The sequence below is a fragment of the Tiliqua scincoides genome, chromosome 3 (assembly GCF_035046505.1).
Source record: "Tiliqua scincoides isolate rTilSci1 chromosome 3, rTilSci1.hap2, whole genome shotgun sequence".
Classification (NCBI taxonomy): Eukaryota; Metazoa; Chordata; class Lepidosauria; order Squamata; family Scincidae; genus Tiliqua; species Tiliqua scincoides.
The window spans coordinates 154,539,995-154,561,972 of record NC_089823.1 but is presented as its reverse complement, the minus strand read 5'-3'; the positions used below and the strand labels follow the sequence as shown (position 1 = coordinate 154,561,972).

Genomic DNA, 21,978 nt, shown 5'->3' with positions numbered 1-21,978 from the left:
CCCTAATTGTTGTCTCAGTTCATTCAAACCTGAACCACCTTGTCTTCATTTTAGGTAAAGGGCTACTTAAAACCTTGAACTGCTTTGGGGGAGGGAAGGATGCAAAATATTGAAAATAAAAGGTCTACATATGATAACAGAACTTGGGTGCAAGTGTCTGAAGCCTACTTAGGTTGGAAAAAATGAATCATGGAAGAGGTTTCTAAACTCACATCTTTTTCAGGCAGAAACAGGTTTTTCTACTTTACATGTCCTTTTCTGAACTAATAAGACAATCTTTTTAGCATGCTACTTAGATGATTCATATGCAAAAAAGAATGCCTATCCTAAAGACTCTTAATAAATGGGAGTCTTGGCTAAAGAGACAGAATGTGATCCTTCTGAATAATTTCTTGTCTTAACCAAATAAAAACCCAAAGACCTATATTGACTATAGGCAGTGCTTGCTCCACACTCCATTTATGTAGTAACTAATGCTTTGATTATATGTACTAGCCAATATGATTATGGCCAGATTCAGTCCACTGAATGTGAAGATTTTTTTTAAAAACTTTATTAAAAAGTTTTGGATACAGACAAACCTCCTCTGCAAACACGTTTCATGTTTCTGGAATGCTAACAGAATGACATGTGCTCTCTACTTTCCAATCTGTAATCCAATAACTAACGTATATATTAAACTTTATATCCATATGTTGCAAGGAGTTATTTGTCTAATGATAGTACAGGGCAGGTGGGAGGGGGAGCAAGTCAGCTACTCACAATCACTTTCTCCAGTGGGCAAGACTCCACCTTCATGGAAAGCTGTGCTTTTACGGACATCAATCCTATAGCCCTGCTTTTTAAGCACAGAACCAGAATATGCAATTTCAGATAAGGTTACCAGGTCTTATGTTGATTTAAGAGGAACCATCCATTCGCATTCCTTGAATGTAACAGCTAAGGAAGAGAATTCTAGGTGCTGAATACTGGTGACGCTACATTATTTGCGCCTGAGCAATAAAGTCAAGAATGCTTTTGTTGGACCAGCAAGAGTTTTGTGTGGTTCTCTACATCTCCGTGGCACCATACTCATAGCAATTTGACCAGGAGATGTTCAGATGATTGAAAAGCATTGTGTAAAATCCATTGGCTTTACCAGAGACAAGAATAAGAACTCATTATATACAGTCTTTTTGGGTGACAATACTACAAAACAGATCCACAAGGACCAACATTCTAGTAGTGGGAAGCCCTGTTGATCCTTGATAACCCTTTCATAAGTGGTCTCCTAATTCATAGCTCCTCCAATGAAGGCTCATCTTAAACTACCTTGGGTATATACCAATTGTTATACTTCGCAAGTCAGACCATATCAACCTGTACAATTTACATTTTTCATTTCTGCAGTACATCCAGCTTTTTTTGCTGGCAGCAAAGTAGAATCTTCATCTTGTCCTATAATGGCATTGGATACTGCAAAGCAGCAGCCACGAAACACTTAACATGCAAGTGTTAACATCTTCAGATAAGCAGCAAAATGCTTTAATTTCTGAATCTGTCAGATTCACCCAGCGCTCAGGCATATCAAACTGGATTCTCAATACCACCAGCATAAAGAACTGTGAGTCTTCCAACTGTCAACAGTTATGTTAAAGATTTCTTTCCCTTTCAAGAAGTTTGACATTTGAAACAAAGGGTGCTGGATTATGCTAGCCAACAATCAAGTTAACATATGCTAGACACAGCATCAGTAGAAAAAGTGCCTATGGCACAAATGCAAGAGCTCTTTTGGTGCATTACCATTTCATAGCTTGAAACAGTCAAACAAATCTTCACAAGTGTTTTTAGGCCCTCTAAGCCAGCCCCTTGCATTCAAAGTGAAGGACATCTGTCAGTAAGCTGCAACAGTTTCAACTAGAGCACCATTACACCCCAATAAGGAGTAAGTTGTCCTTTTTTACACTAAAAATGAAGATGTCTAGGCAGTAATGAAACTTCAAACACAAGCTCTGTTGAATATAAAAGAAATGGGGTTAGTTTACATTAATAGCATTATGATATGCATGTTGTCACAATTTAATGCTACCGTAACCCAACAACAAATTCATGATTTCTACTGCATTTTCTGAGCAGTTGCCTGCAACATAGAACATTCTGTATGTTAAAGAACTAACCCATAGATTTGGGGACAACAATTCTGCTGCTGCAAAAAGTAATCATAACTTTTAGAAGTGGGCCAAAGTGATTAACCGCAAGAAGACTCCTACGCATAGTGGCATGGAAAGCTTGAATAAGTGTGCCATGTGCTTGCACATTCCATTCTCCCTCCCCCCAACTAAAACCCCTGTAAATTAAAGAAAAATCATTGCACAAGTCAGTCCCAATAGCACCGTCTTCATGATCAAGCAGTGTGACAGTACAACCATCTTACAGGGCAATTAAATCCATCTTTCTGTTCATTAAGGATTTATTATTCTGTTCATTAAGGATATCATGATAGCTGGTTCACTAATTTGGGAACTATCTAAATACCATTAAATAGATGTTTAAAAATCCTAACAGGTTCTGGCCCAAACGAGATGATGAATGTTAACTTTAAAAAAAAAACTAAAGGGACACCATTTACATTAAACACTCTTTAAAAAATATAATTGCTTATCTTTTAAGTCAATTGGCCACAGTGGTGAGACATGTTCTCTTTTCCAGCCACCAGAGTGCTGTGCGCAGAGTTTTGCATCCCAGCTCACCAGCCCCACTGCAACTGAAAGCCATGGTTTCCACGGGGAACAATGGCAACTGGAAGTGACAGCCTGCACCAATATACAGAATGTTATCTCCCAGACAAAGGAATTGTGTCACCACTGTGATATAGGGTCACTGAAGACAGGAGTCTCTTGGTCATTGCCAGTTTGCGGTTGGAGAGCCTTCCATGTTCTAATAGAAAAGTCCATAAGGAAGCTGTGAACAGGATCAGTCCAGGAGTAGATCTGTTTCTCCAAATATCAGTCAATATACTGTGATAGCCAACGGAAACCTTCTCCATAGCCTTGCCTCTTCAGTATACTGCACATAAACACTTCCATGGGACGTGTGTTCAAATCCTTCTGCGGTACATTCCCCTAAAGAGCAAACAAGAATGCATTCATGGTGACTCAGTTGCTGAATGCTTGAACTGCATGGACAATTACCCCAAACTCTCACAGAAGGAAGCACAATCACATTCATATTAAGCCATAACAGTCTGACATAGCATTCTAAGGGACCACTACAGCTTGTTCCATATAGCATTACTGCAAATGTTGATTCTGATAGTGGCTCACTGAACGCTACAAAAAGTGACATTAACTTTATGCCTATAAAGGCCATGTAAATCGTGACACAAACAAGTACACTGATTAAAACTTACAGTAAAGACATATGCAACAAGTTTTGTCTTGCATATTCTTCATGTTGCCTTTTTCCCCCAAAGAGAAACATATAAAAAGCCTTTTCTACATAAGTAAGCTCTTGCAATCCTCTGACACATGACAAAGATGAAGCAAGATTTTGACTGAACTAATTACAGCCCAATCTTATGGCCTCTAACTGGTAGAACCAGTGTTCTGCCAGCATCAGCTGCTGAAAAGCACCTGTAAAGCGTGCTCCAGCAGCATGCCAAATACCACCCTGCCGGAGCACTGGTGAGAATGCCAGAGTCTTCTTGCGTGCACTGCAGGATCAATGACCGCCTGCTGGAGCAGAAAACCAACGGGAGAGACAGGAGGGTGGAAGGAGGGGGAAGATCTGGGGCAATGGTGCATGCCAGATCCAATCCCCTTCTGCAGCAGCCTCCCCACCCCCTTTCTCTCCTCAGATTGGCACCAGCAAAATTGTTGGCACAGGTCTAAGGAGAACCACTGTGGGATGGGAGGCTTACTGAGGGGAAAGGGGATCAGAAGCAGGCCCCAACTGGATACAGTGTGCCTTTTTGTCATGGCTGTATTATGAGGGGGAAGGATAGGATTGGGCTGTAAGTATCAGTACAAGATCCAGGTTTTCAAAATTTCAACTGCCATTAGAACTTATGGATCTTCAAATAAAGCTTTTTCTACAATGCAGCTGTAAAAGGATCTAGATTTTGTAATACAGAATAAATTTCCTTAATTTGTGTACAGAGCTGTCCTTACCTTTCCTGTGGTCTGTCCATAAAGCCCAAAGGTTTCTCGTAGTTTCTCCTCACTGATAGCTTCTGGTTTGTCAATTTTGTTACCCAAGATAAGAATTGGCACATTGGATATTGTTTCATCAGTCATTAGTGCCTAATAGGGGAAGATAATTACTTGTGCATCAACATATTTGCAAGCAATTCACATTCAGGTAAAAACTCAACACTACCTTCAGCACATGCTACTGAAAGGCAATTAAATTGGTGGTGCTGAAGTCCCTTTCTTACAAGGAAAAGTTGTAACATTTGAGGCTTTTCAGTTCAGTTGAAACATTTGAGCCTTCTAGGGAGTAGGGAGAAAAGCAGGGAAAAGTGTTTTTATTCCTCTTTAGTACTAGAACTTGGTCAATCAGTGTCAGTCATTGCTGACAGGTAAATGAAGACAGACAAAGAAGGCACACCACACATCATTTACAAAATTCACAACAAGATATGGTGATGGCCAATAGTTGAAGATCGATCCGAAAAAGGTTAGATACATTCATGAAGCCTAGATCTGTCAGTGGATATTAGTCATTATGGCCACACAGAACCTCCAGGTTCTGAAACAAGCCTTCACATTTCAGTTATTTCATCTCTTACTTATAGTCTTTCCAGAGGCATCTATCTGGCCACTTTGAAAATCATGCTAGATCAGTGGTTCCTAAACTATGAGTTGGTACCCACTGGTGGGTCACAATCTGATTTTTGGTGGATCCTATAGCAGCTAAGCATAGCCTCCAATGAACACACAGGTGATGGAAGGATCAGATAACTAATTGCCCCAAGCCCTGAAGCTTTTCAAAAATCAGAAAGCTGCTAATTGCCCTGCAAAGAGTTCATGTAATTTGCAAGCATGTGTAAATATAGGGAAATTAACATTGCAGCATCTTAAATAAATAAAAATTTTATTTCTTTCTAAATTTTTAAAAAAAGTCTTGTAAACTTAGGTGGGTCCCAATAAAGTGTCATTTTATGAAGAGGGTCCTGGTGCTAAAAAGTCTGGGAACCACTGTCCTAGGCAACATGAACCTTTGAACTGATCCAGCACAATTGTTCTTTTGCTCATACTTGAATTTTTTATTAGGGTATTTGAAATCTTGACACAAGCCTACCAAGTAAATATCACTGTAGTGGTACTTTAAAAGTCCACAACAGTTATCTGAAACAGTCCAGTTATAATCAACTTGAGGCAACAAATGTTTTCAGTGGGCTGGAGGGAATCAGAAAGTGATAGTCTATCTGCCCTATAGCAAAATCCTCCACACATTAGATCCCTAAAGAAAACAAGATGGTGCAAAAAAAAAAAAAAAAAAACAACAAAACAAACCAGAGTGAAAAATATAGCCTTGCCATTATGGGTGCAACCAACAAAATGGAAGACTGGTCTTGCAGAACTTGGCTGCTTCAACTAATTGTGATATGTTTCCACTCTACACCTTGGATGCCATCACTAGATTTTTCCAGTTAAACATACATCTACCAACAGTGTTTCTCAAACTGTGGGTTGGGACCCACTACGTGGGTGGCAAGCCAACTTCAGGTGGGTCCCCATTCATTTCAATATTTTAATTCAGTAGACCTGATGCTTCTATAGTATGTGACAGTATTTGAGGAAATGTTACAGATCTATACTTTTATTGTGTATATACTTTTAACAATGATAGTAAATGGGACTTATTCCAGGGTAAGTGTGGGTAGGACTGCAGCCTAGAAGTGCAAAAATGACCCTGCTTGATGATGTGACTTTTGGTCATGACATCACTTCCAGTGGGTCCTGACAGATTCCCATTCTAAAAAGTGGGTCCTGAAGCTAAACATGGGAGAACCACTGATCTACAGGATATTAATTTCTTACAGGGAATAGAAAGATTCTGCACAAACCAAGACAAAGGTGCACCTGTACATACATTAAGCTCCGTTTTAGACTCCATAAAACGCAAGGGATCTGTACAGTCCACTAAAAAGACAATCCCATTAATTGCCGGGAAGTAATTCTTCCAGACACGCCGAGCTACAAGGAAAAGAAATATAGCTATAAGAATACCGACAGCAACACAGTCACTAGTTGCAATACTGAGAAAAGAATCATTTTCAAATTGCAGTTTGCCAACAGAATCAAAGCCAGAAACAGCTACTGCTAGCTACTTCATGAGCATACCAATATTGTTAAAAGAGTAAGCTCACTAATTTAAAACATGTATTAAAATTTTATTGATCAGTGGCTCTTTCCTGTAGCCTCTATGATCATGGAAATCATCAAGGGTCGTTGTCATGAACAGCATAGTTCACATGGGGCTTTCAACAGACATGTGGATGAACCCTCTGATAATATATATCTAGATTTTCAGAAGGCATTTTATATAGTCCCTCACTAAAGCTTCTTGAGAAGACTCAGTCAAGGAGTAAGAATAGTAAGTATTGATTGGGAACTGTTAATGAGGAGTCGGGGGTAAGTATTATAGAGTTGGCCAGGTTTGTGGATGATACTCAACATTTGTGGGTCATAACATCTAGAATGGATTATGAAGGGGTCCAGAAGGATCTCTTCAAACTTGGGTAATGAGCAGCAAAAAGGCAGATATGCTTCAATGCATTTAAGTGTGAAGCACATTAGGACAAGAGACCAAAATTTATCATACATAGTACAATGATGGTTCTGAGCTTTTGTGACAGATCAGGAGAGAGATTGGGTGATGGTGATGGACATCTTGATCAAAATGTCAACCCAGAATGCGGAAGCTGTAAAGAAGGTCAATCCTATGCTCAGCATAACTAATAAAGGTATTCAGAATAAAACAGTATTACAGCACTGTACTAGTTGATAAGGTCACATCTGGAGTATTTTGTCCAGTTTTGGTTGCCATATCTCAAAAAGGACATAGTGGAACAGGAAAAGGAGCAGAAGAGCTACCAAAATGATTACACAGGCCTACAAAATTGAGGGTCAGAAAAGTTTTTCCTAAACTTTATGGTGGTTTGATATGAATTTGGGGTGCTGATTCCAAAAATGGCACCCTTTGTCCCCTATCATGTCTAGTTTTGGAGCCATGGTGTAGGCTTCCTTATGAGGAAGCTGCTTGAACCATTCACTAAAGAGGCTATGCTGTGTCTCCAAAACTAGACATGATAGGGCAAAACGGATGCCATTTTTGGAATCAGCACCCCAAATATACCCAGGAATTGGTGTAACATTTAAGGAAGTAAAATGTGTGTTGGCCTGTGTTAGTGGGCTGGGTCACCTACCTGACAAGGAAAGATGCTTGACGCTCTTCAGTCTAAACAGAGGGGCCTGACTGAGACATAAAATTATGCATGGGGTGGAAAAAGGGAATTTCTTTTCCTTCTTACACAGTTCCAGAACTGTGGTCATTCACTAAGAATGACAGGCAAAAGAGGGAAATATTTCCTTAACTAGCATGTAACTGATCTGTGGAACTCCTTGCCACAAGATGTTGTGATGGCACCTGACTTTGAAAAGGACCTGGACAAATTTATGGAGGAAAGTCAATCACAGGTTGCAAATCATAATTATTGTATGCAACTTCTGAATTTTAGAGGAAGCCTATCTCTGAATGCCAGATGCAAGGGAATGGCAACACAATATAAATATCTTGTTGCCTGTGTGGTCCCAGAGGCATTTGATTAGTCACTGTGAGATGCAGGAGACTGGACTAGATGAGTCCTTGGCCTGATCCAGCAAAGCTCTTCTTATGCCTTAGATAGGATACCATGACCAGCTAATGAAATCCATTACATCAGAATAATTATCAAGACAAAATGTGGTAATTGCTAATTACAAATAGATACTTTTACCTTGCTCATGGCCACCAAGATCATATGTTGTGAACGTCATTCCTGCAATTGTGAGTTCTTCTGATGCTAGAGAAGAAAAAAATAAGCAAAATGTTTGCACCATTGCTTCCCATGTAAATGCTTACCCCAATAGATAAGCCATTCAAAAGTCATCTTAAAGAATCACCTGTGCATCCAAAAGTATTTAAAATCTTATAAAATGACTAGGAATATTCTTAACCCTGATATATGAAACATGAGGTAAAAAGTCATTTTTCCATATGTTGAACAATTCCATACAACCTTACTAGTTTGTTTTTTTTAAAGTTCAAGAGTCTTACAAAAGCCATTTGGAATAACTTTAGAAGCCTTACTTTGAAGACTTCAGTTTCAACGATAGCTATCATTGTGCAACTTTAATAAAGGCCTATAGGATGGAAAGCTGTAGAACCTATCAATAGCCAACAACAATTACAATGGATCATAATAGATACCACCACAACAAGCCAACACTTACTTGCATACAGTGTAGGAACATGTTGACCCATTCGGTCATCTTTAAGCATGTGCAGAAGAGTCGTTTTGCCTGCATTATCCAAACCTAAGAAAACTAATTTCCCAGACTTCTTGTATAAACCTGCAGAAACAAACATCATGTATAACAGACTGAACACACCAACTCAGTAGAAGTTGTACAATAAGGATATCCAAAACCATGTCATTTGGGGGCAGGGGCACATGGTAGCACCTTCAGAAGTTATGGCCAATAATTTTCTTTAACAAATTTTCACGCTGTTACAATTCTACCACCAGTGGGAAAAGATTACATGTAACAGAGTTGGCTTTCTAACTGGTAATGTGTTGCAACTGAGTCACTACTATTTCTTAGGGTACATTCAAAATAGCACTGATTTTTCCATTCTGTTTTGCCCCTTCCTCCCTAGTACTAGGTTTCTGTGCACTTCTGCCCCCTGAAATTGTGAGCTCTGTTTTTTCTGCCCCACACCTACATAAGAACAGCCCCACTGGATCAGGCCATAGGCCCATCTAGTCCAGCTTCCTGTATCTCACAGCGGCCCACCAAATGCCCCAGGGAGCACACCAGATAACAAGAGACCTCATCCTGGTGCCCTCCCTTGCATCTGGCATTCTGACATAACCCATTTCTAAAATCAGGAGGTTGCGCATACACATCATGGCTTGTAACCCATAATGGATTTTTCCTCCAGAAACTTGTCCAATTCCCTTTTAAAGGCATCTAGGCTAGACGCCATCACCACATCCTGTGGCAAGGAGTTCCACAGACCGACCACACGCTGAGTAAAGAAATATTTTCTTTTGTCTGTCCTAACCCGCCCAACACTCAATTTTAGTGGATGTCCCCTGGTTCTGGTATTATGTGAGAGTGTAAAGAGCATCTCCCTATCCACTCTGTCCATCCCCTGCATAATTTTGTATGTCTCAATCATGTCCCCCCTCAGACGTCTCTTTTCTAGGCTGAAGAGGCCCAAATGCCGTAGCCTTTCCTCATAAGGAAGGTGCCCCAGCCCCGAAATCATCTTAGTCGCTCTCTTTTGCACCTTTTCCATTTCCACTATGTCTTTTTTGAGATGCGGCGACCAGAACTGGACACAATACTCCAGGTGTGGCCTTACCATAGATTTGTACAACGGCATTATATTACTAGCCGTTTTGTTCTCAATACCCTTCCTAATGATCCCAAGCATAGAACTGGCCTTCTTCACTGCCACCGCACATTGGGTCGACACTTTCATCGACCTGTCCACCACCACCCCAAGATCTCTCTCCTGATCTGTCACAGACAGCTCAGAACCCATCAGCCTATATCTAAAGTTTTGATTTTTTGCCCCAATGTGCATGACTTTACACTTACTGACATTGAAGCGCATCTGCCATTTTGCTGCCCATTCTGCCAGTCTGGAGAGATCCTTCTGGAGCTCCTCACAATCACTTCTGGTCTTCACCACTCGGAAAAGTTTGGTGTCGTCTGCAAACTTAGCCACTTCACTGCTCAACCCTGTCTCCAGGTCATTTATGAAGAGGTTGAAAAGCACCGGTCCCAAGACAGATCCTTGGGGCACACCGCTTTTCACCTCTCTCCATTGTGAAAATTGCCCATTGACACCCACTCTCTGCTTCCTGGCCTCCAACCAGTTCTCAATCCATGAGAGGACCTGTCCTCTAATTCCCTGACTGTGGAGTTTTTTCAGTAGCCTTTGGTGAGGGACCGTGTTGAACGCCTTCTGAAAGTCCAGATATATAATGTCCACAGGTTCTCCTGCATCCACATGCCTGTTGACCTTTTCAAAGAATTCTATAAGGTTCGTGAGGCAAGACTTACCCTTACAGAAGCCATGCTGACTCTCCCTCAGCAAGGCCTGGCCTAATGCTGTAGCTGTGCAATTACTCCAATAAACACTCCAATTAGATTAAGAACACAACCCAAAGCATCCGATCACAAGCTGGCACAAGTTCCGTGGACAAAACCAGGAGTATTGCAAATGTGTCATAAGGCTTGTGAGCCAGGTGCAAGGACATGCACCGGCCTCCCCATACTGGATTCTGGACTGCAAAAGGCGAGATCACGCCAGTCTACGGAGATTGGCACAAGGGTAGACCAGGTCCGAGGGGGGGTCCAGCATGGGCAACCTAGGTCATATTCTAACCTCCTCCTAAGCAGCCTGGATCTGCGCCAGCAGTTGTGCTGGCGCAAATCGAGTAGCACCATTGTGGTGGCTGCTGTGCTACATGCAGTAGAGGACATAAATCCCCTTAATCTGAACTGCACAGCAACCACCTCCTACCCTGCACTGGATACAGCACAAACCAGTCGGCCTGTAGGACAGGATTGGGCTATAAGAGTGACAAGATGGCAAAGACCTAGCAGAGAGAACCTCCAGATAGGACTGCAAAGCCATCTTTAAAAATTAGAAGTTAGTTAGGTGTCCAGGGTACATGAGTAAAACACCACCTATTCAAAATTATAAGAAGATGAAGGGAGGGCAGATTAATGCTGCAAGATGCTTACCTTAACCTGCTATGAGACGTTTGTATCTTTAACAGTCACAAAAGAGGCAAAGACGTAAATGGGCAACAAACCCCTGCGATCATCTCATGCAACTATAAGCAGCAGATTATATGAAAACCATCACTATAGATACATTCTGACTAAAAAGAGCTACATATCTGGATTAATATTAAAATATAGAAGAGCTAGATTTGAACTCTTACCTAGAAATTGCAGCACACTGCTGAAGCCATTGTAGATCCAGTCAAATATGAAAGACATTGTGGGAGATCAAGCCTAGGAAAAAAAAACATTCAGTCAAGTCTTGGTTGCATACCAGAACATTTTAACTATCACACTTGCCTATGAACAAGAAAGCTGGCAAACAGAAGTTCGATATCCATGGACTAGCAGAAAAAAAGGCTTGAGTGGCAGCTCCATCACATGTTTGTAGATGGCAGAAACAAATCAACACTTCCTCTCTCAAACGGGTATAAGAGTTAACAGCTTACACACAATAGCTTCTATGTTCTCTCTGGATGCCTCTGTACCAGCGTAACTGATATACAGAATAGGTTAAGTTGGCTCCATACATAATACCACTGAAGACAGACATTTCCCAAATATTCCTAATCTTTGCAATTACATAGTAGTTTGAACTACTATACACATCACAAAGAAAATAAGCAAAAAAAAACTACAGTGTATCTTCATGATAAGCTTTTGATTTAGGGTTTATGCACTGAAAGAGAATGTGAAGGCTGCAGTTCTATCAACAAGTGCTCCAGGGGCCACAAAATCTGTGGATCTCCTGCCGTGTGGTGGTGAGTAGTTCGCAGGAGTAGAACATAGCACTGAGGTTCTCCTCATGCAACCAGTGCACTAAGGAAGCCTTTGAGTAAAAGGTATACAATCTTATTCTGACAGTGGAGAAAGAGGCTCTTCATTTCAACATCGACCACACTAGATGGAAAAATTCAGTAACATACCATAATTTATACTTAACGGCTAATATTATAATGCCATTGTACAAATCGATGGTAAGGCCACACCTGGAGTATTGTGTCCAGTTCTGGTCGCCACATCTCAAAAAAGACATAGTGGAAATGGAAAAGGTGCAAAAGAGAGCAACTAAGATGATTACGGGGCTGGGGCACCTTCCTCATGAGGAAAGGCTATGGCGTTTGGGCCTCTTCAGCCTAGAAAAGAGATGCCTGAGGGGGGACATGATTGAGACATACAAAATTATGCAGGGGATAGACAGAGTGGATAGAGAGATGCTCTTTACACTCTCACATAACACCAGAACCAGGGGACATCCGCTAAAATTCAGTGTTGGGAGAGTTAGAACAGACAAAAGAAAATATTTCTTTACTCAGCGTGTGGTTGATCTGTGGAACTCCTTGCCACAGGATGTGGTGATGGCGTCTGGCCTGGATGCCTTTAAAAAGGGATTGGACAAGTTTCTGGAGGAAAAATCCATTACGGGTTACAAACCATGGCGTGCATGTCCAACCTCCTGATTTTAGAAATGGGCTATGTCAGAATGGCAGATGCAAGGGAGGGCACCAGAATGAGGTCTCTTGTTATCTAGTGTGCTTCCTTGGGGATTTGGTGGGCAGCTGTGAGATACAGGAAGCTGGACTAGATGGGCCTATGGCCTGATCCAGTGGGGCTGTTCTTATGCTCTTATGTTAACCATTCTCAAGAATGTCCAGGTAGGTAAAGGCGCTTTTAATCAAATGTAATTTTACTCTTTTATGTGATCCAATAAAATTTGCTTTGTATTCTTTGTTTTAATTGTTTATTATTGCATTTAATATCATAAGCCACCTTGAATGCTCTCACTGGAAAAGACACAGAAAGTGTGAGTGAGTGAGTGAGTGTGTCAATATATAAAACAGTTTTAGCGAATCTTAGCATCAATAAGGTCAGCTAACTGGTAACTAAATTGGGTAGGCCAGCATTTTCTGGTAGATATCAACCTCCCTTATGCCAATACAAATGCTCAGACAGGTTGCAATGAACTCCAAGCCAGAATCTAGTATCCAAAACTGTCTTCAGTGTCAAGAAACAGCTTTGGAACATCTGACATTAACAAGAGTGATTCTAAGCATACATGCAGTGTACTTCCTCTTACTACTAAATAAACTTCCAAGTCAAGATGGCATGGATTCCCAAAAGGCATTGGGGGCTTAGGACTTTTAGTTTATTTCAACAATTTGCCACTTAATAGTTAAGCGCTTTGGGAAAGGTAGTTTCTAACTGTGTTACAGCACACCCACATCAGATATTCATTCCCTGAGGCTCACTTGAAAAGAACTCTCCCTTTGTTCCACTCTATTTTTTTAAACCCAACATGATGTGAACATCGCCAATTTTTTTCTCCTGTCACACAAACAGAAATAATGTGAACAGAAGCTCAACAGGTGCACCACAGTATGCAGTGATTCTCAAACTTTTAGCACTGGGACCCACTTTTTAGAATGAGAATCTGTCAGGAGCCATTGGACGTGATGTCATGACCAGAAATGACAAAATCAACCAGGAAAATTGTTAACTATCATAGGCTGCAATCCTGCCCACACTTACACATGAGTAAGTTTCATTTACCATCACTGTTAAAAGCATATACATAATAGCCTGTTAAAAGTACAGGTGCATAACACTTCCCCAAATGCAGTTACATACCATGGTAGCATCAAGTCTAATATATTAAAAATATTGAAATGAATGAGGGTGCACCTGAAATTGGCTTGCAACCCACCTAGTGGGCCTTGACCCACAGTTTAAGAAACACTGCAGTGTATTGACATATTGAGAGTCTTTCACACCTTTTACACAGGTACATAACAGTGGGGAGAAGAAGGAAAGGTGGCTCCAGCAGAGCCAGAACAAAAGCTTAGAAAGAGAGCAAGAGGGAGTGCTAACAATACACAGCAGTGATAAAATAAAGTTCAATTGTTCAAAGTGCTTCACTTACACTCATACAGTTCCATCAGTAAGTAGACCTGCTGGGAACCACCCAACAAGAATGTGGGTGGCAGGAAAGAGTCTTGTACACCCAAAGTCCAATCATGCAGGCTCATTTCTCCCAATGTACTAAGTGGACAGGGCTGGCAGTGTGTACATGTATCAGGTAGTGTCACTCAAGCACATGGGCTTGGTCCAAGGGTCCCAGTTTTTGCCCCTTGTTTTACAATGGCCTAGACATATTCATAGCCCCCTATTACAAAGGGGGCGCAGAAGTAGCAGAGGCCACTGTTGAGGCAACATCAGAACCGAAGAAAGAAGGGGGGGTCAGCTGGCAGAGATAAGAGAGCAAGAGCAAGAAACCAAGCCAGCCACAGTAGGGGAGCAGAAGACACTCAAAATGGGACAGAGTCCAATCCATTGCCTGTCTACTCAGAAATAAAACCCATTATAACCAATGGACTTACTCCTAGGAAAGTGTGGATAGGATTGGAGCCTGAGAGCCCAATCCTAGTCCTGTCTACTCAGAGGAAAGCCCCATTATAACCAATGGGCTTACTCCTAGGAAAGTGTGGATAGGATTGACGCCTCAGAGCCCAATCCTAGTCGTGTCTACTCAAAGCCCCATTATAACCAATGGGCTTACTCCTAGGAAAGTGTGGATAGGATTGAAGCCTGAGAGCCCAATCCCAGGCATGTCTACCCAGAAGTAAGCCCCCTTGTAGTCAATGGGGCTTAGTCCCAGGAAAGTGCGGGTAGGACGGCAGCCTCAGAGTGCGACGGTACTCACGGCCCCTGAAGCCCGAGCCAACAGAAGAGCCTCCCCCGCCCTACACCCTTCATACCGGGGAGAGGCGAGGAGGCGGCACAGCCGGCGAGGCCTTCCCAGACCCCTCCTCCACTTCGCCTGCGTGTCACTTGTGCTCCCCCTCCCTCCCGCCGGCTGAGGCTGAGACCCAGGCCGCCAGCGCCGCCACCCCTCCGCCCGCCACGGCTCCCAGCCCGTTCCTCCTCCTCACCTTCCCCAGTGGTGGCTCCGAAGGCGACAGCGGCTCTGAACCAGGCGGCGGCTCGGCTTCTCCCCCGCACCCCTTACCTCACCCGCTCTCAGACGCCAGCTACACACCGGAACTACGTAGCACCTCCTCCCACAGCTGCTTCCGGTAAGGAGGCTGCAAGGCTGCTGTTACCGCCTCGTTGGCCGCCGGGCCGCGCGCTACGTGTCCTGCGGACGTAATGACGACGGCCTGCTCGAGCACGCTCTCTGGGTGTGGCCGCGCCCTCGCGCTCGGAGACGTTAGGGACGAGTCCAAGTGGAAGCGCGCGGGGGGGGGAGAAACGGTTGTTACCGTTAAGCGGTTGGGCGGGAGCTTTGACTCGAAAGCTCCCCCGTAGAGGGCCTGGAGTCTCAAAGGTCTTCCCCAGTGCTCGCTGGGAGCTAGGAGAAGACCCACCACGCCCTCTAGTCAAAGCAGGCCCCCCCCGCCTGAGTTCCCAGTGGACCGACCCGGTATGAGGCGCCTGGATGCCTCTCGTCGAAACTGGCTAGGGTGTCCTGGCCGTTGCTGCTCCCCGCCCCCAGAGGCTGCAGTCCTAGCCGCACTTTCCTGGGAGTTAGTAGACAGGCCTAGGCTTTCCTGGGAGTAAGTAGACAGGCCTAGGCTTGGGCTCCCAGTCTCTGACTGGCCAATAACCCAGACAGGCTAACAGCAGCCCAAGCCTAGGCCTGTCTACTTAGAAGTGAATCCCATTGTGTTCAGTGAGGCTTACTCCCAGGAAAGCATAGGTCGGAGTGCAGCCTTAGAGCCCAAGCCTCTGCGCGTCTACTCAGAAGTAAGCGCCATTAAAGTCAATGGAGCTTACTCCCAGGAAAGTGTGGAGAGGGTTGCAGCCTCAGGGCCCAACCCTGTCCAACTTTCCAGCTCTGGTGTAGCCACAATGCAGCCCCGGTGGTGAGGGAAGGCATGTTCCCATCCCTTGAGAAGGCCCCAGTGACTGCCTCTCCACCACAGGATGCCGCGCACACCCCACTGGCACAACTTCACCAGCACTGGAAAATGGGATATGATGGGGCCCTATCAACATGTTACCACCATATCTATACAATTGTCACATTTACACAACCACAATTGGTTGTGTTCCCTTATAATTTTATTTATTGTTTTTATATATTGTATATCTGAACACCACCTTGAGGATTAGCAAAGGTGGGATATAAATCCTTTAAATAAACAATTGATTTAAACCCGTGTTTCACAAGTACCACCAGTGGTACTTGAGGTGGTGCCTGGTGGTACTCGCTAGGCACCTGCCGCTCAACAGTGAGACCAAGAACACAACACAACAGGCAGCGGGAGAAGGCTCGGCTCAGTGGGTAGAGCTTGAAAGGGTAATTTTCCATGCTTGAAAAAGCACTCCCATCCACTCTGAGCCTCTTACTTTTGGCCTCCCAACCTGTAAATAACTGGTGATGGTACTTCTGGTGGTACTTCCAATAGGTGGACCACGTGAAGTGGAATGGTGGAGGACAAATATTGAGAAACACTGCTTTAAACAGTTTAATACTTTTTTTGCTTTGGTAGCATGCATTGCTACCACATTTGCTTCTTTATACATAATCCCTTTAATCAGTTATTTTAATTAACCAGAAACACTACCTTATGTATTTGAGGTACCATATTTAAAAATGGATGGTGTGCATTACCATGTGGTAAATCATCTCTGGACAGGGATCTTTGGAAACAGTATTGGTTTACCCAACTTTTGAGTGTTCTAAGATATGTTTCAAAACACGTACAAAGTTAGTACAGTCAAAGCACAGAAAATCATGAGCCAACCATCATAGATTTGAACCATTCATCATTTGGTTTGAATTTTGGTTTATCAGTAACCTTTAACCCTCCAGTTAAAACGTGAGTTTTGAACAGTGGTTCAATAAGCAGGTCAGAGGACCAGCATCAGCATTGCATTGCTCTGAGACCCATTATGTCAGAAAGGACTATTACTTCTGGTGCCTTCACTGCCATTGGGTCACTCACAGCAGTGCAGCATCAGGAGAGCATTGCATGATAATTAAAATGGCACCTCCACCTACAGTGGCACTGAGGAATGCCACCACTGCTCAGGTGACTAGTTAACCTATGCTAGGTAACCAGGGCAACAATCCTAGACACACTTTCTTAGGAGTAACTCCCTTATGTATTTGAGGTACATATTTGTACTTGAGGTTTAAATTAATGGGGATTATGTCAGAGTAGACATGCACAGAATAAACCCCTGCTAACTGAGTAAGAGGCACTTTTTCAAGTGGGTGCTCCTCATTTATTTAGCAGGGGGAGACTAACTGGCCCACCTCACCCCAGCAGTGTCTTTTCTAGTGGCTCCTGCTGGTGTTATTTTGCATCTTTATAGATTGTGAGCCCTTTTGGGACAGGGAGCCATTAGGTATTTGATTTTTCTCTGTAAAAGGCTCCGTGAACTTTTTGTTGAAAAGTGTTATATAAATAACAACAACAACAACACAGAAATTTTTTGGACAGCTGTTTTGGTTTTGTTGACTGATTCTTATGATTTTTGGTGCGCTGAATCCAAAAACGATAGCAGTTTTGTCCTGGGACGTCAGGTTTTCGAACAAACGGGTGGTCATCGTTTTAAAAAATCTCTTAACGCAAATATTTTATTTACATGAAAAATATTAACTCATTTGCACAGGTGACAACAAAATTAACACCACACTCAAGTAGATTGCTTGTGAAATCGTCTTTTTTAAACTCTAAACTTCTTTTTGAGCTTTTCCTCTTGTAGGTGGCTTCCAGAAGATCCCTATACAACATCCAGCAGTAGTCAGCCATCATCGTTACACTCTATTTCCCTTGATACCTTCTTTCTATTTCTTTTATATCTTGATGGAAACGTTCTCCCTGCTCTTCACTCACTGCTCCCAAATTTTCAGGAAAATAGTGTAGGTGTGAGTTGAGAAAATGGACTTTTAAGCTCATGGAGCAACCAAGCTTGTGGAACGCTTTCAACATTGTTTCCACCATTTCCTTGTAATTTGGGTCCTTTTGGTTTCCCAAAAAGTTATTTATGACCACAGTAAAGGCAACCCACGCTTCTTTTTGAGTTGGAGTCATTGAACTGATGAAGTCTTTGTCGAATATGAGTTTTCTAATATCCGGGCCAACAAAAAACCCCTTTCAGTTTTGCCTCCGTTAAACCTGGAAACTTGGATCCCAAGTACTTGAAGCATTCGCTATCTTTGGGAAGTGCCTTAACAAATTGCTTCATTAATCCTAATTTTATATGGAGTGGTGGTAATAAAACCTTCTCAGGGGGTACCAATGTATCTCTGAGAACATTCTTTTCACCAACAACTAGACTTCTTGGTGGCCAATTTTTTTGCTTCCAGTGATTTTGCCAGTCTCTACTGTCCCATAAACATAGAAAACAAGGGTATTTGGTGTACCCAGCCTGTTGTCCCAGCAGCATACACAATACTTTTAAATTCCCACATACCAACCAGTTTTGGTTTTGATAACCCACTTTCTTGAGTACCAACTCCAAGTTCTCATAAGTCTGCTTCAAGTACACCGAATGAGCAACAGGAATGGACGCATAACAGCCACCATTGTGAAGTAAAACTGCTTTTAAGCTTCTTTTGGAAGAGTCAATGAAAAGCCTCCATTCAGAAGAATCATACTGAATGTGGAACTGAGCCATCAACCCCTCTAAATCAGAGCAAAACACCAAATTGCCCTCATGAAAAAAGTAAGACAGAAAGTCTTTTTCCCGATGTCTGTACCATGCAAAAGATGTACCTTCCATCAACAAATTTTTGCTTTTACATGTATTTTCATGCTTTTGGGAGCACTGGCAGTGAAAAATTTGTTTTTCCATGTTCAGTTTTTTCCCCCCCAAGTATGATGAATTTGAAATTTAGCGATTTCCAGCTACCTGTTTGACCAAGGCACATTTCGATTGTGAAAAAACCTGACGTCCCAGGAAAAAACGGTGGTCATTTTCGAATTCAGTGCACCAAAAACATAAGAATCAGATAAAATTATGAAAACAGCTTTTTGGTTGCAGACCTGTGTAATTAATAACAACAACACCGTAAACTGCAAGGTGGGTCCTTTGTAGACTTATTGGGCAGTAAATGCAGTCAGCAGTGCTTCTCTCAATGCCATTTCTAACCCATTTCTGCCCAACCCACAGGTAAACACATTTGATCCCTGTTGCGTATATGCAATTGGAGTTGCGTATGTTGCAGTTCTGTGTTGGGCAGAAATGGCTTTTCATCTCCAAACAAATCTCCAAATCTCTGTCCTCTCACATTGAGTTGCTCTGGAGCAATGATGCTTTGGGTACTGGGATGTTATGGTGGTATTAAAACAGGACCTCCTGCCTAGCTTATAAATATCTCTCCAGTTCCTGTCATTATCTGGTCCCCATCCTGTCCAACTTTCCAGTGCCAATGCCACCCCAAGATGTTCCTGTACCTTGAGGAGGCCTCTGTGACTGGCTCCACTACCACAGGATGCAGCGCACACCCTGTTGGCACAACTGCATCAGTGCTGGAAAGTTGGATAGGATTGGGGCTCCAGTTAGCTCCACTAACTTAATAATTAAAGAATTTTACTTTTTTACTTAACTTGATTTTACTAAACAATTAAAGAACTTTAACAATAAAAAGAATTTACCCTGTTAGGATGCATAGTAGTGACAGTAAGGTGGAACTGAGATCTAACAGAAACACAAGGAACTTCCTGCCTCCATGGGGGAATCCACTATGTTGAAACCTTATTACTGAAAATAGCCTGTGAATGGGCAAACCTGTACTTGAGCACCAGGTAGACATTCTGCCCAAGACCCTGCCTACCTGTTTCACTTTCTCCCAGTCACCTTCTTTGCAAGTGGCTCATTTAAAAAATCTACTTTCTCCAAAATACAGCCGGAGCAAAGAGGAGCTCTCACTATCCCTCCAAAGCAACTTCTGCATGCCCAATTGTTTTTTTACATTGGCCACCACTTGTTGCATTAAGAGGTGCAGTTCGGTCAACCAAGAGATCTAATGTCTGAGCTGGTTCACTGACAAAAACTCTCTGAACTGGGTTTTGGGTTCCATTCAACTCCCTGCTGACCACTAAATGTTCATTTGATTTGGCCCTTGATGACAGCAGGCTGTGCCAAACCATCTCTATTCACTTAACACCATTTTCACCACTTGTGATGAGATTCATCACTTGTAAATGTTGCCCCTGCTGTGTGGAAAGAGAAAGTAATGTTTAAATCAGATGGTCACTTTGCTCAATGTAGGCTTTTCATATGACATAGTAAAAATTGGAGAAAGGCTTGGGTGGGATGGTAGTGTTGTAAACCCACTCTGCTCTCAGGCGTTCATGTTAATAGAAGTAGATAGCCCTGATAATTTCCTATTACACCTGTTTTTCCTTCATAGATCCTATTCCTGCTAGGATAGACTATACAATTATTTCTGAAGCATGTTTCTTCCATCAAGAGTACAGGTACACCCTCAGAATCCAGTAGGTTGAGAAACTAAAGAAAAAAGTATTGCACCTTAGAATGTAGACGTATATTCTGAAGTTGAGTATAGCTATACCACATATGCTGAATTGTTAATTGTACTGCTACTGAGGATGAGCAGTATTTGTATAGATTTTTTTTTATATGGAGACTATTACATGGAGTAATTAGCAGACTCAGTTGCTTGATGCAGTTAATTGTTCAAGGAATTGTCTAAATAGGCTTTCAATTGTATTATAATTTTTTAGACCTAATGTATTTCCTCATTGACCCAATAGGTACTATAATATACCCATTCACACCTGAGTTCAAGCCAACTCAACAGCCCTTTAAATTAGAGAATGGGTATGGTATAACACATTGAAAAGAGTGGCCTACATTTCATGTGGTTTGGCACATAGTCCTTAATTTTTCCCTGTGTTGGGCTCTTCTAACCCAGGCCCCTGCCCAGGCTTCTGATATGCCTCTGTATTTTAAAAACACTGCTAGATCATCCTGAGGCAGTAGCCATTACCCTCTAGCTTTTTGGTGTTGCACTTTCATCTTCCCCCTTGACTTGGTAAACACAGTTGACTTTTTGCCAGTTCACAGGATTGTAAAATGCACCTGATTGCCAGGAGCAGTAAATTCAAGAGCTCAGATGATCCCAAAACATCAAATCACACAGGTAAAATATGGTTAAAACCCACAGACTATATAAAGCATGAGACAAGCCCAACTTCACCTTTTGCATCATTGGAAGCAGTTGCTGTTTCATAAAAGGCTCTCCCACTCAATGGCCAAGTGGCAGAAGACTGAAGCCACCTAATAAGGGGAGGGATCTTATTCAGATGCTTCAAATTGTTTTCAGTTTGCTTTTTGCTCTCTTTGCCAGCCTTAGCTGACAACTCACCCCTTTTTTTTCTCTTTGGGTAGCTGATCAACAGAGTGTTTTCCTTCCTTGCCTTCTCTGATTCATTAGTTTGATTCCCCAGTCCTTAAATTTCTTATAGTCTTACCACTTTATTGGCCTGGTGTCTGTTCGTGCTTGAGAGATGAGTTACCGTATATCTCTTGAGAAGCATTTTCTGCTACTGCTTGGTATTAAGAAATCCCCCAATTTTGAGGGTTTGCAGTTAGTCTGGGACTTTCACAAAGCAGCATTCTTCTGTCTATACTTCATAGCTTGGAATGATAGCAGACATCTACTTTTTTCATTATTTCAAATTTAACCCGTAAGGAAAGTGAAGCAAGAACAAGGAGGAATGGTGTTGTGTGAGCTGGTAGAGGCTATACCTGGTCCACCTGCTGCATGTGCCCAAGAGACATTTCCTGACAATAAATAAGGTGGAATATGCCCTTAGTAGTGGCATTCATGACAGTAGAATAGGTTCTGTGGTAGTGGGGGGGAAAGGTGTTCTGGAAAGGAATTCTTTTCACCTTTGGTTCAAAGCAGGAATACTTGATTCTTGTACCTAAGTGCAGAGGTTTTCAG

General features: G+C 42.4%; 1 protein-coding gene across 1 annotated transcript; it reads right to left on the bottom strand.

The window, feature by feature from the left end:
- Positions 1-2,469: 2,469 nt before the first annotated feature.
- SAR1A (secretion associated Ras related GTPase 1A) lies at positions 2,470-15,171 on the bottom strand. The gene is made up of 7 exons (XM_066621907.1): positions 14,981-15,171; positions 11,213-11,285; positions 8,478-8,597; positions 7,982-8,047; positions 6,076-6,179; positions 4,149-4,280; positions 2,470-3,101 (listed from the first exon to the last, which is right to left on the bottom strand). The coding sequence occupies exons 2-7, from the start codon at positions 11,268-11,270 to the stop codon at positions 2,985-2,987; spliced, it is 597 nt and encodes a 198-aa protein (XP_066478004.1). The 5' UTR covers positions 11,271-11,285; positions 14,981-15,171; the 3' UTR covers positions 2,470-2,984.
- Between the last annotated feature and the right edge of the window lie 6,807 nt (positions 15,172-21,978).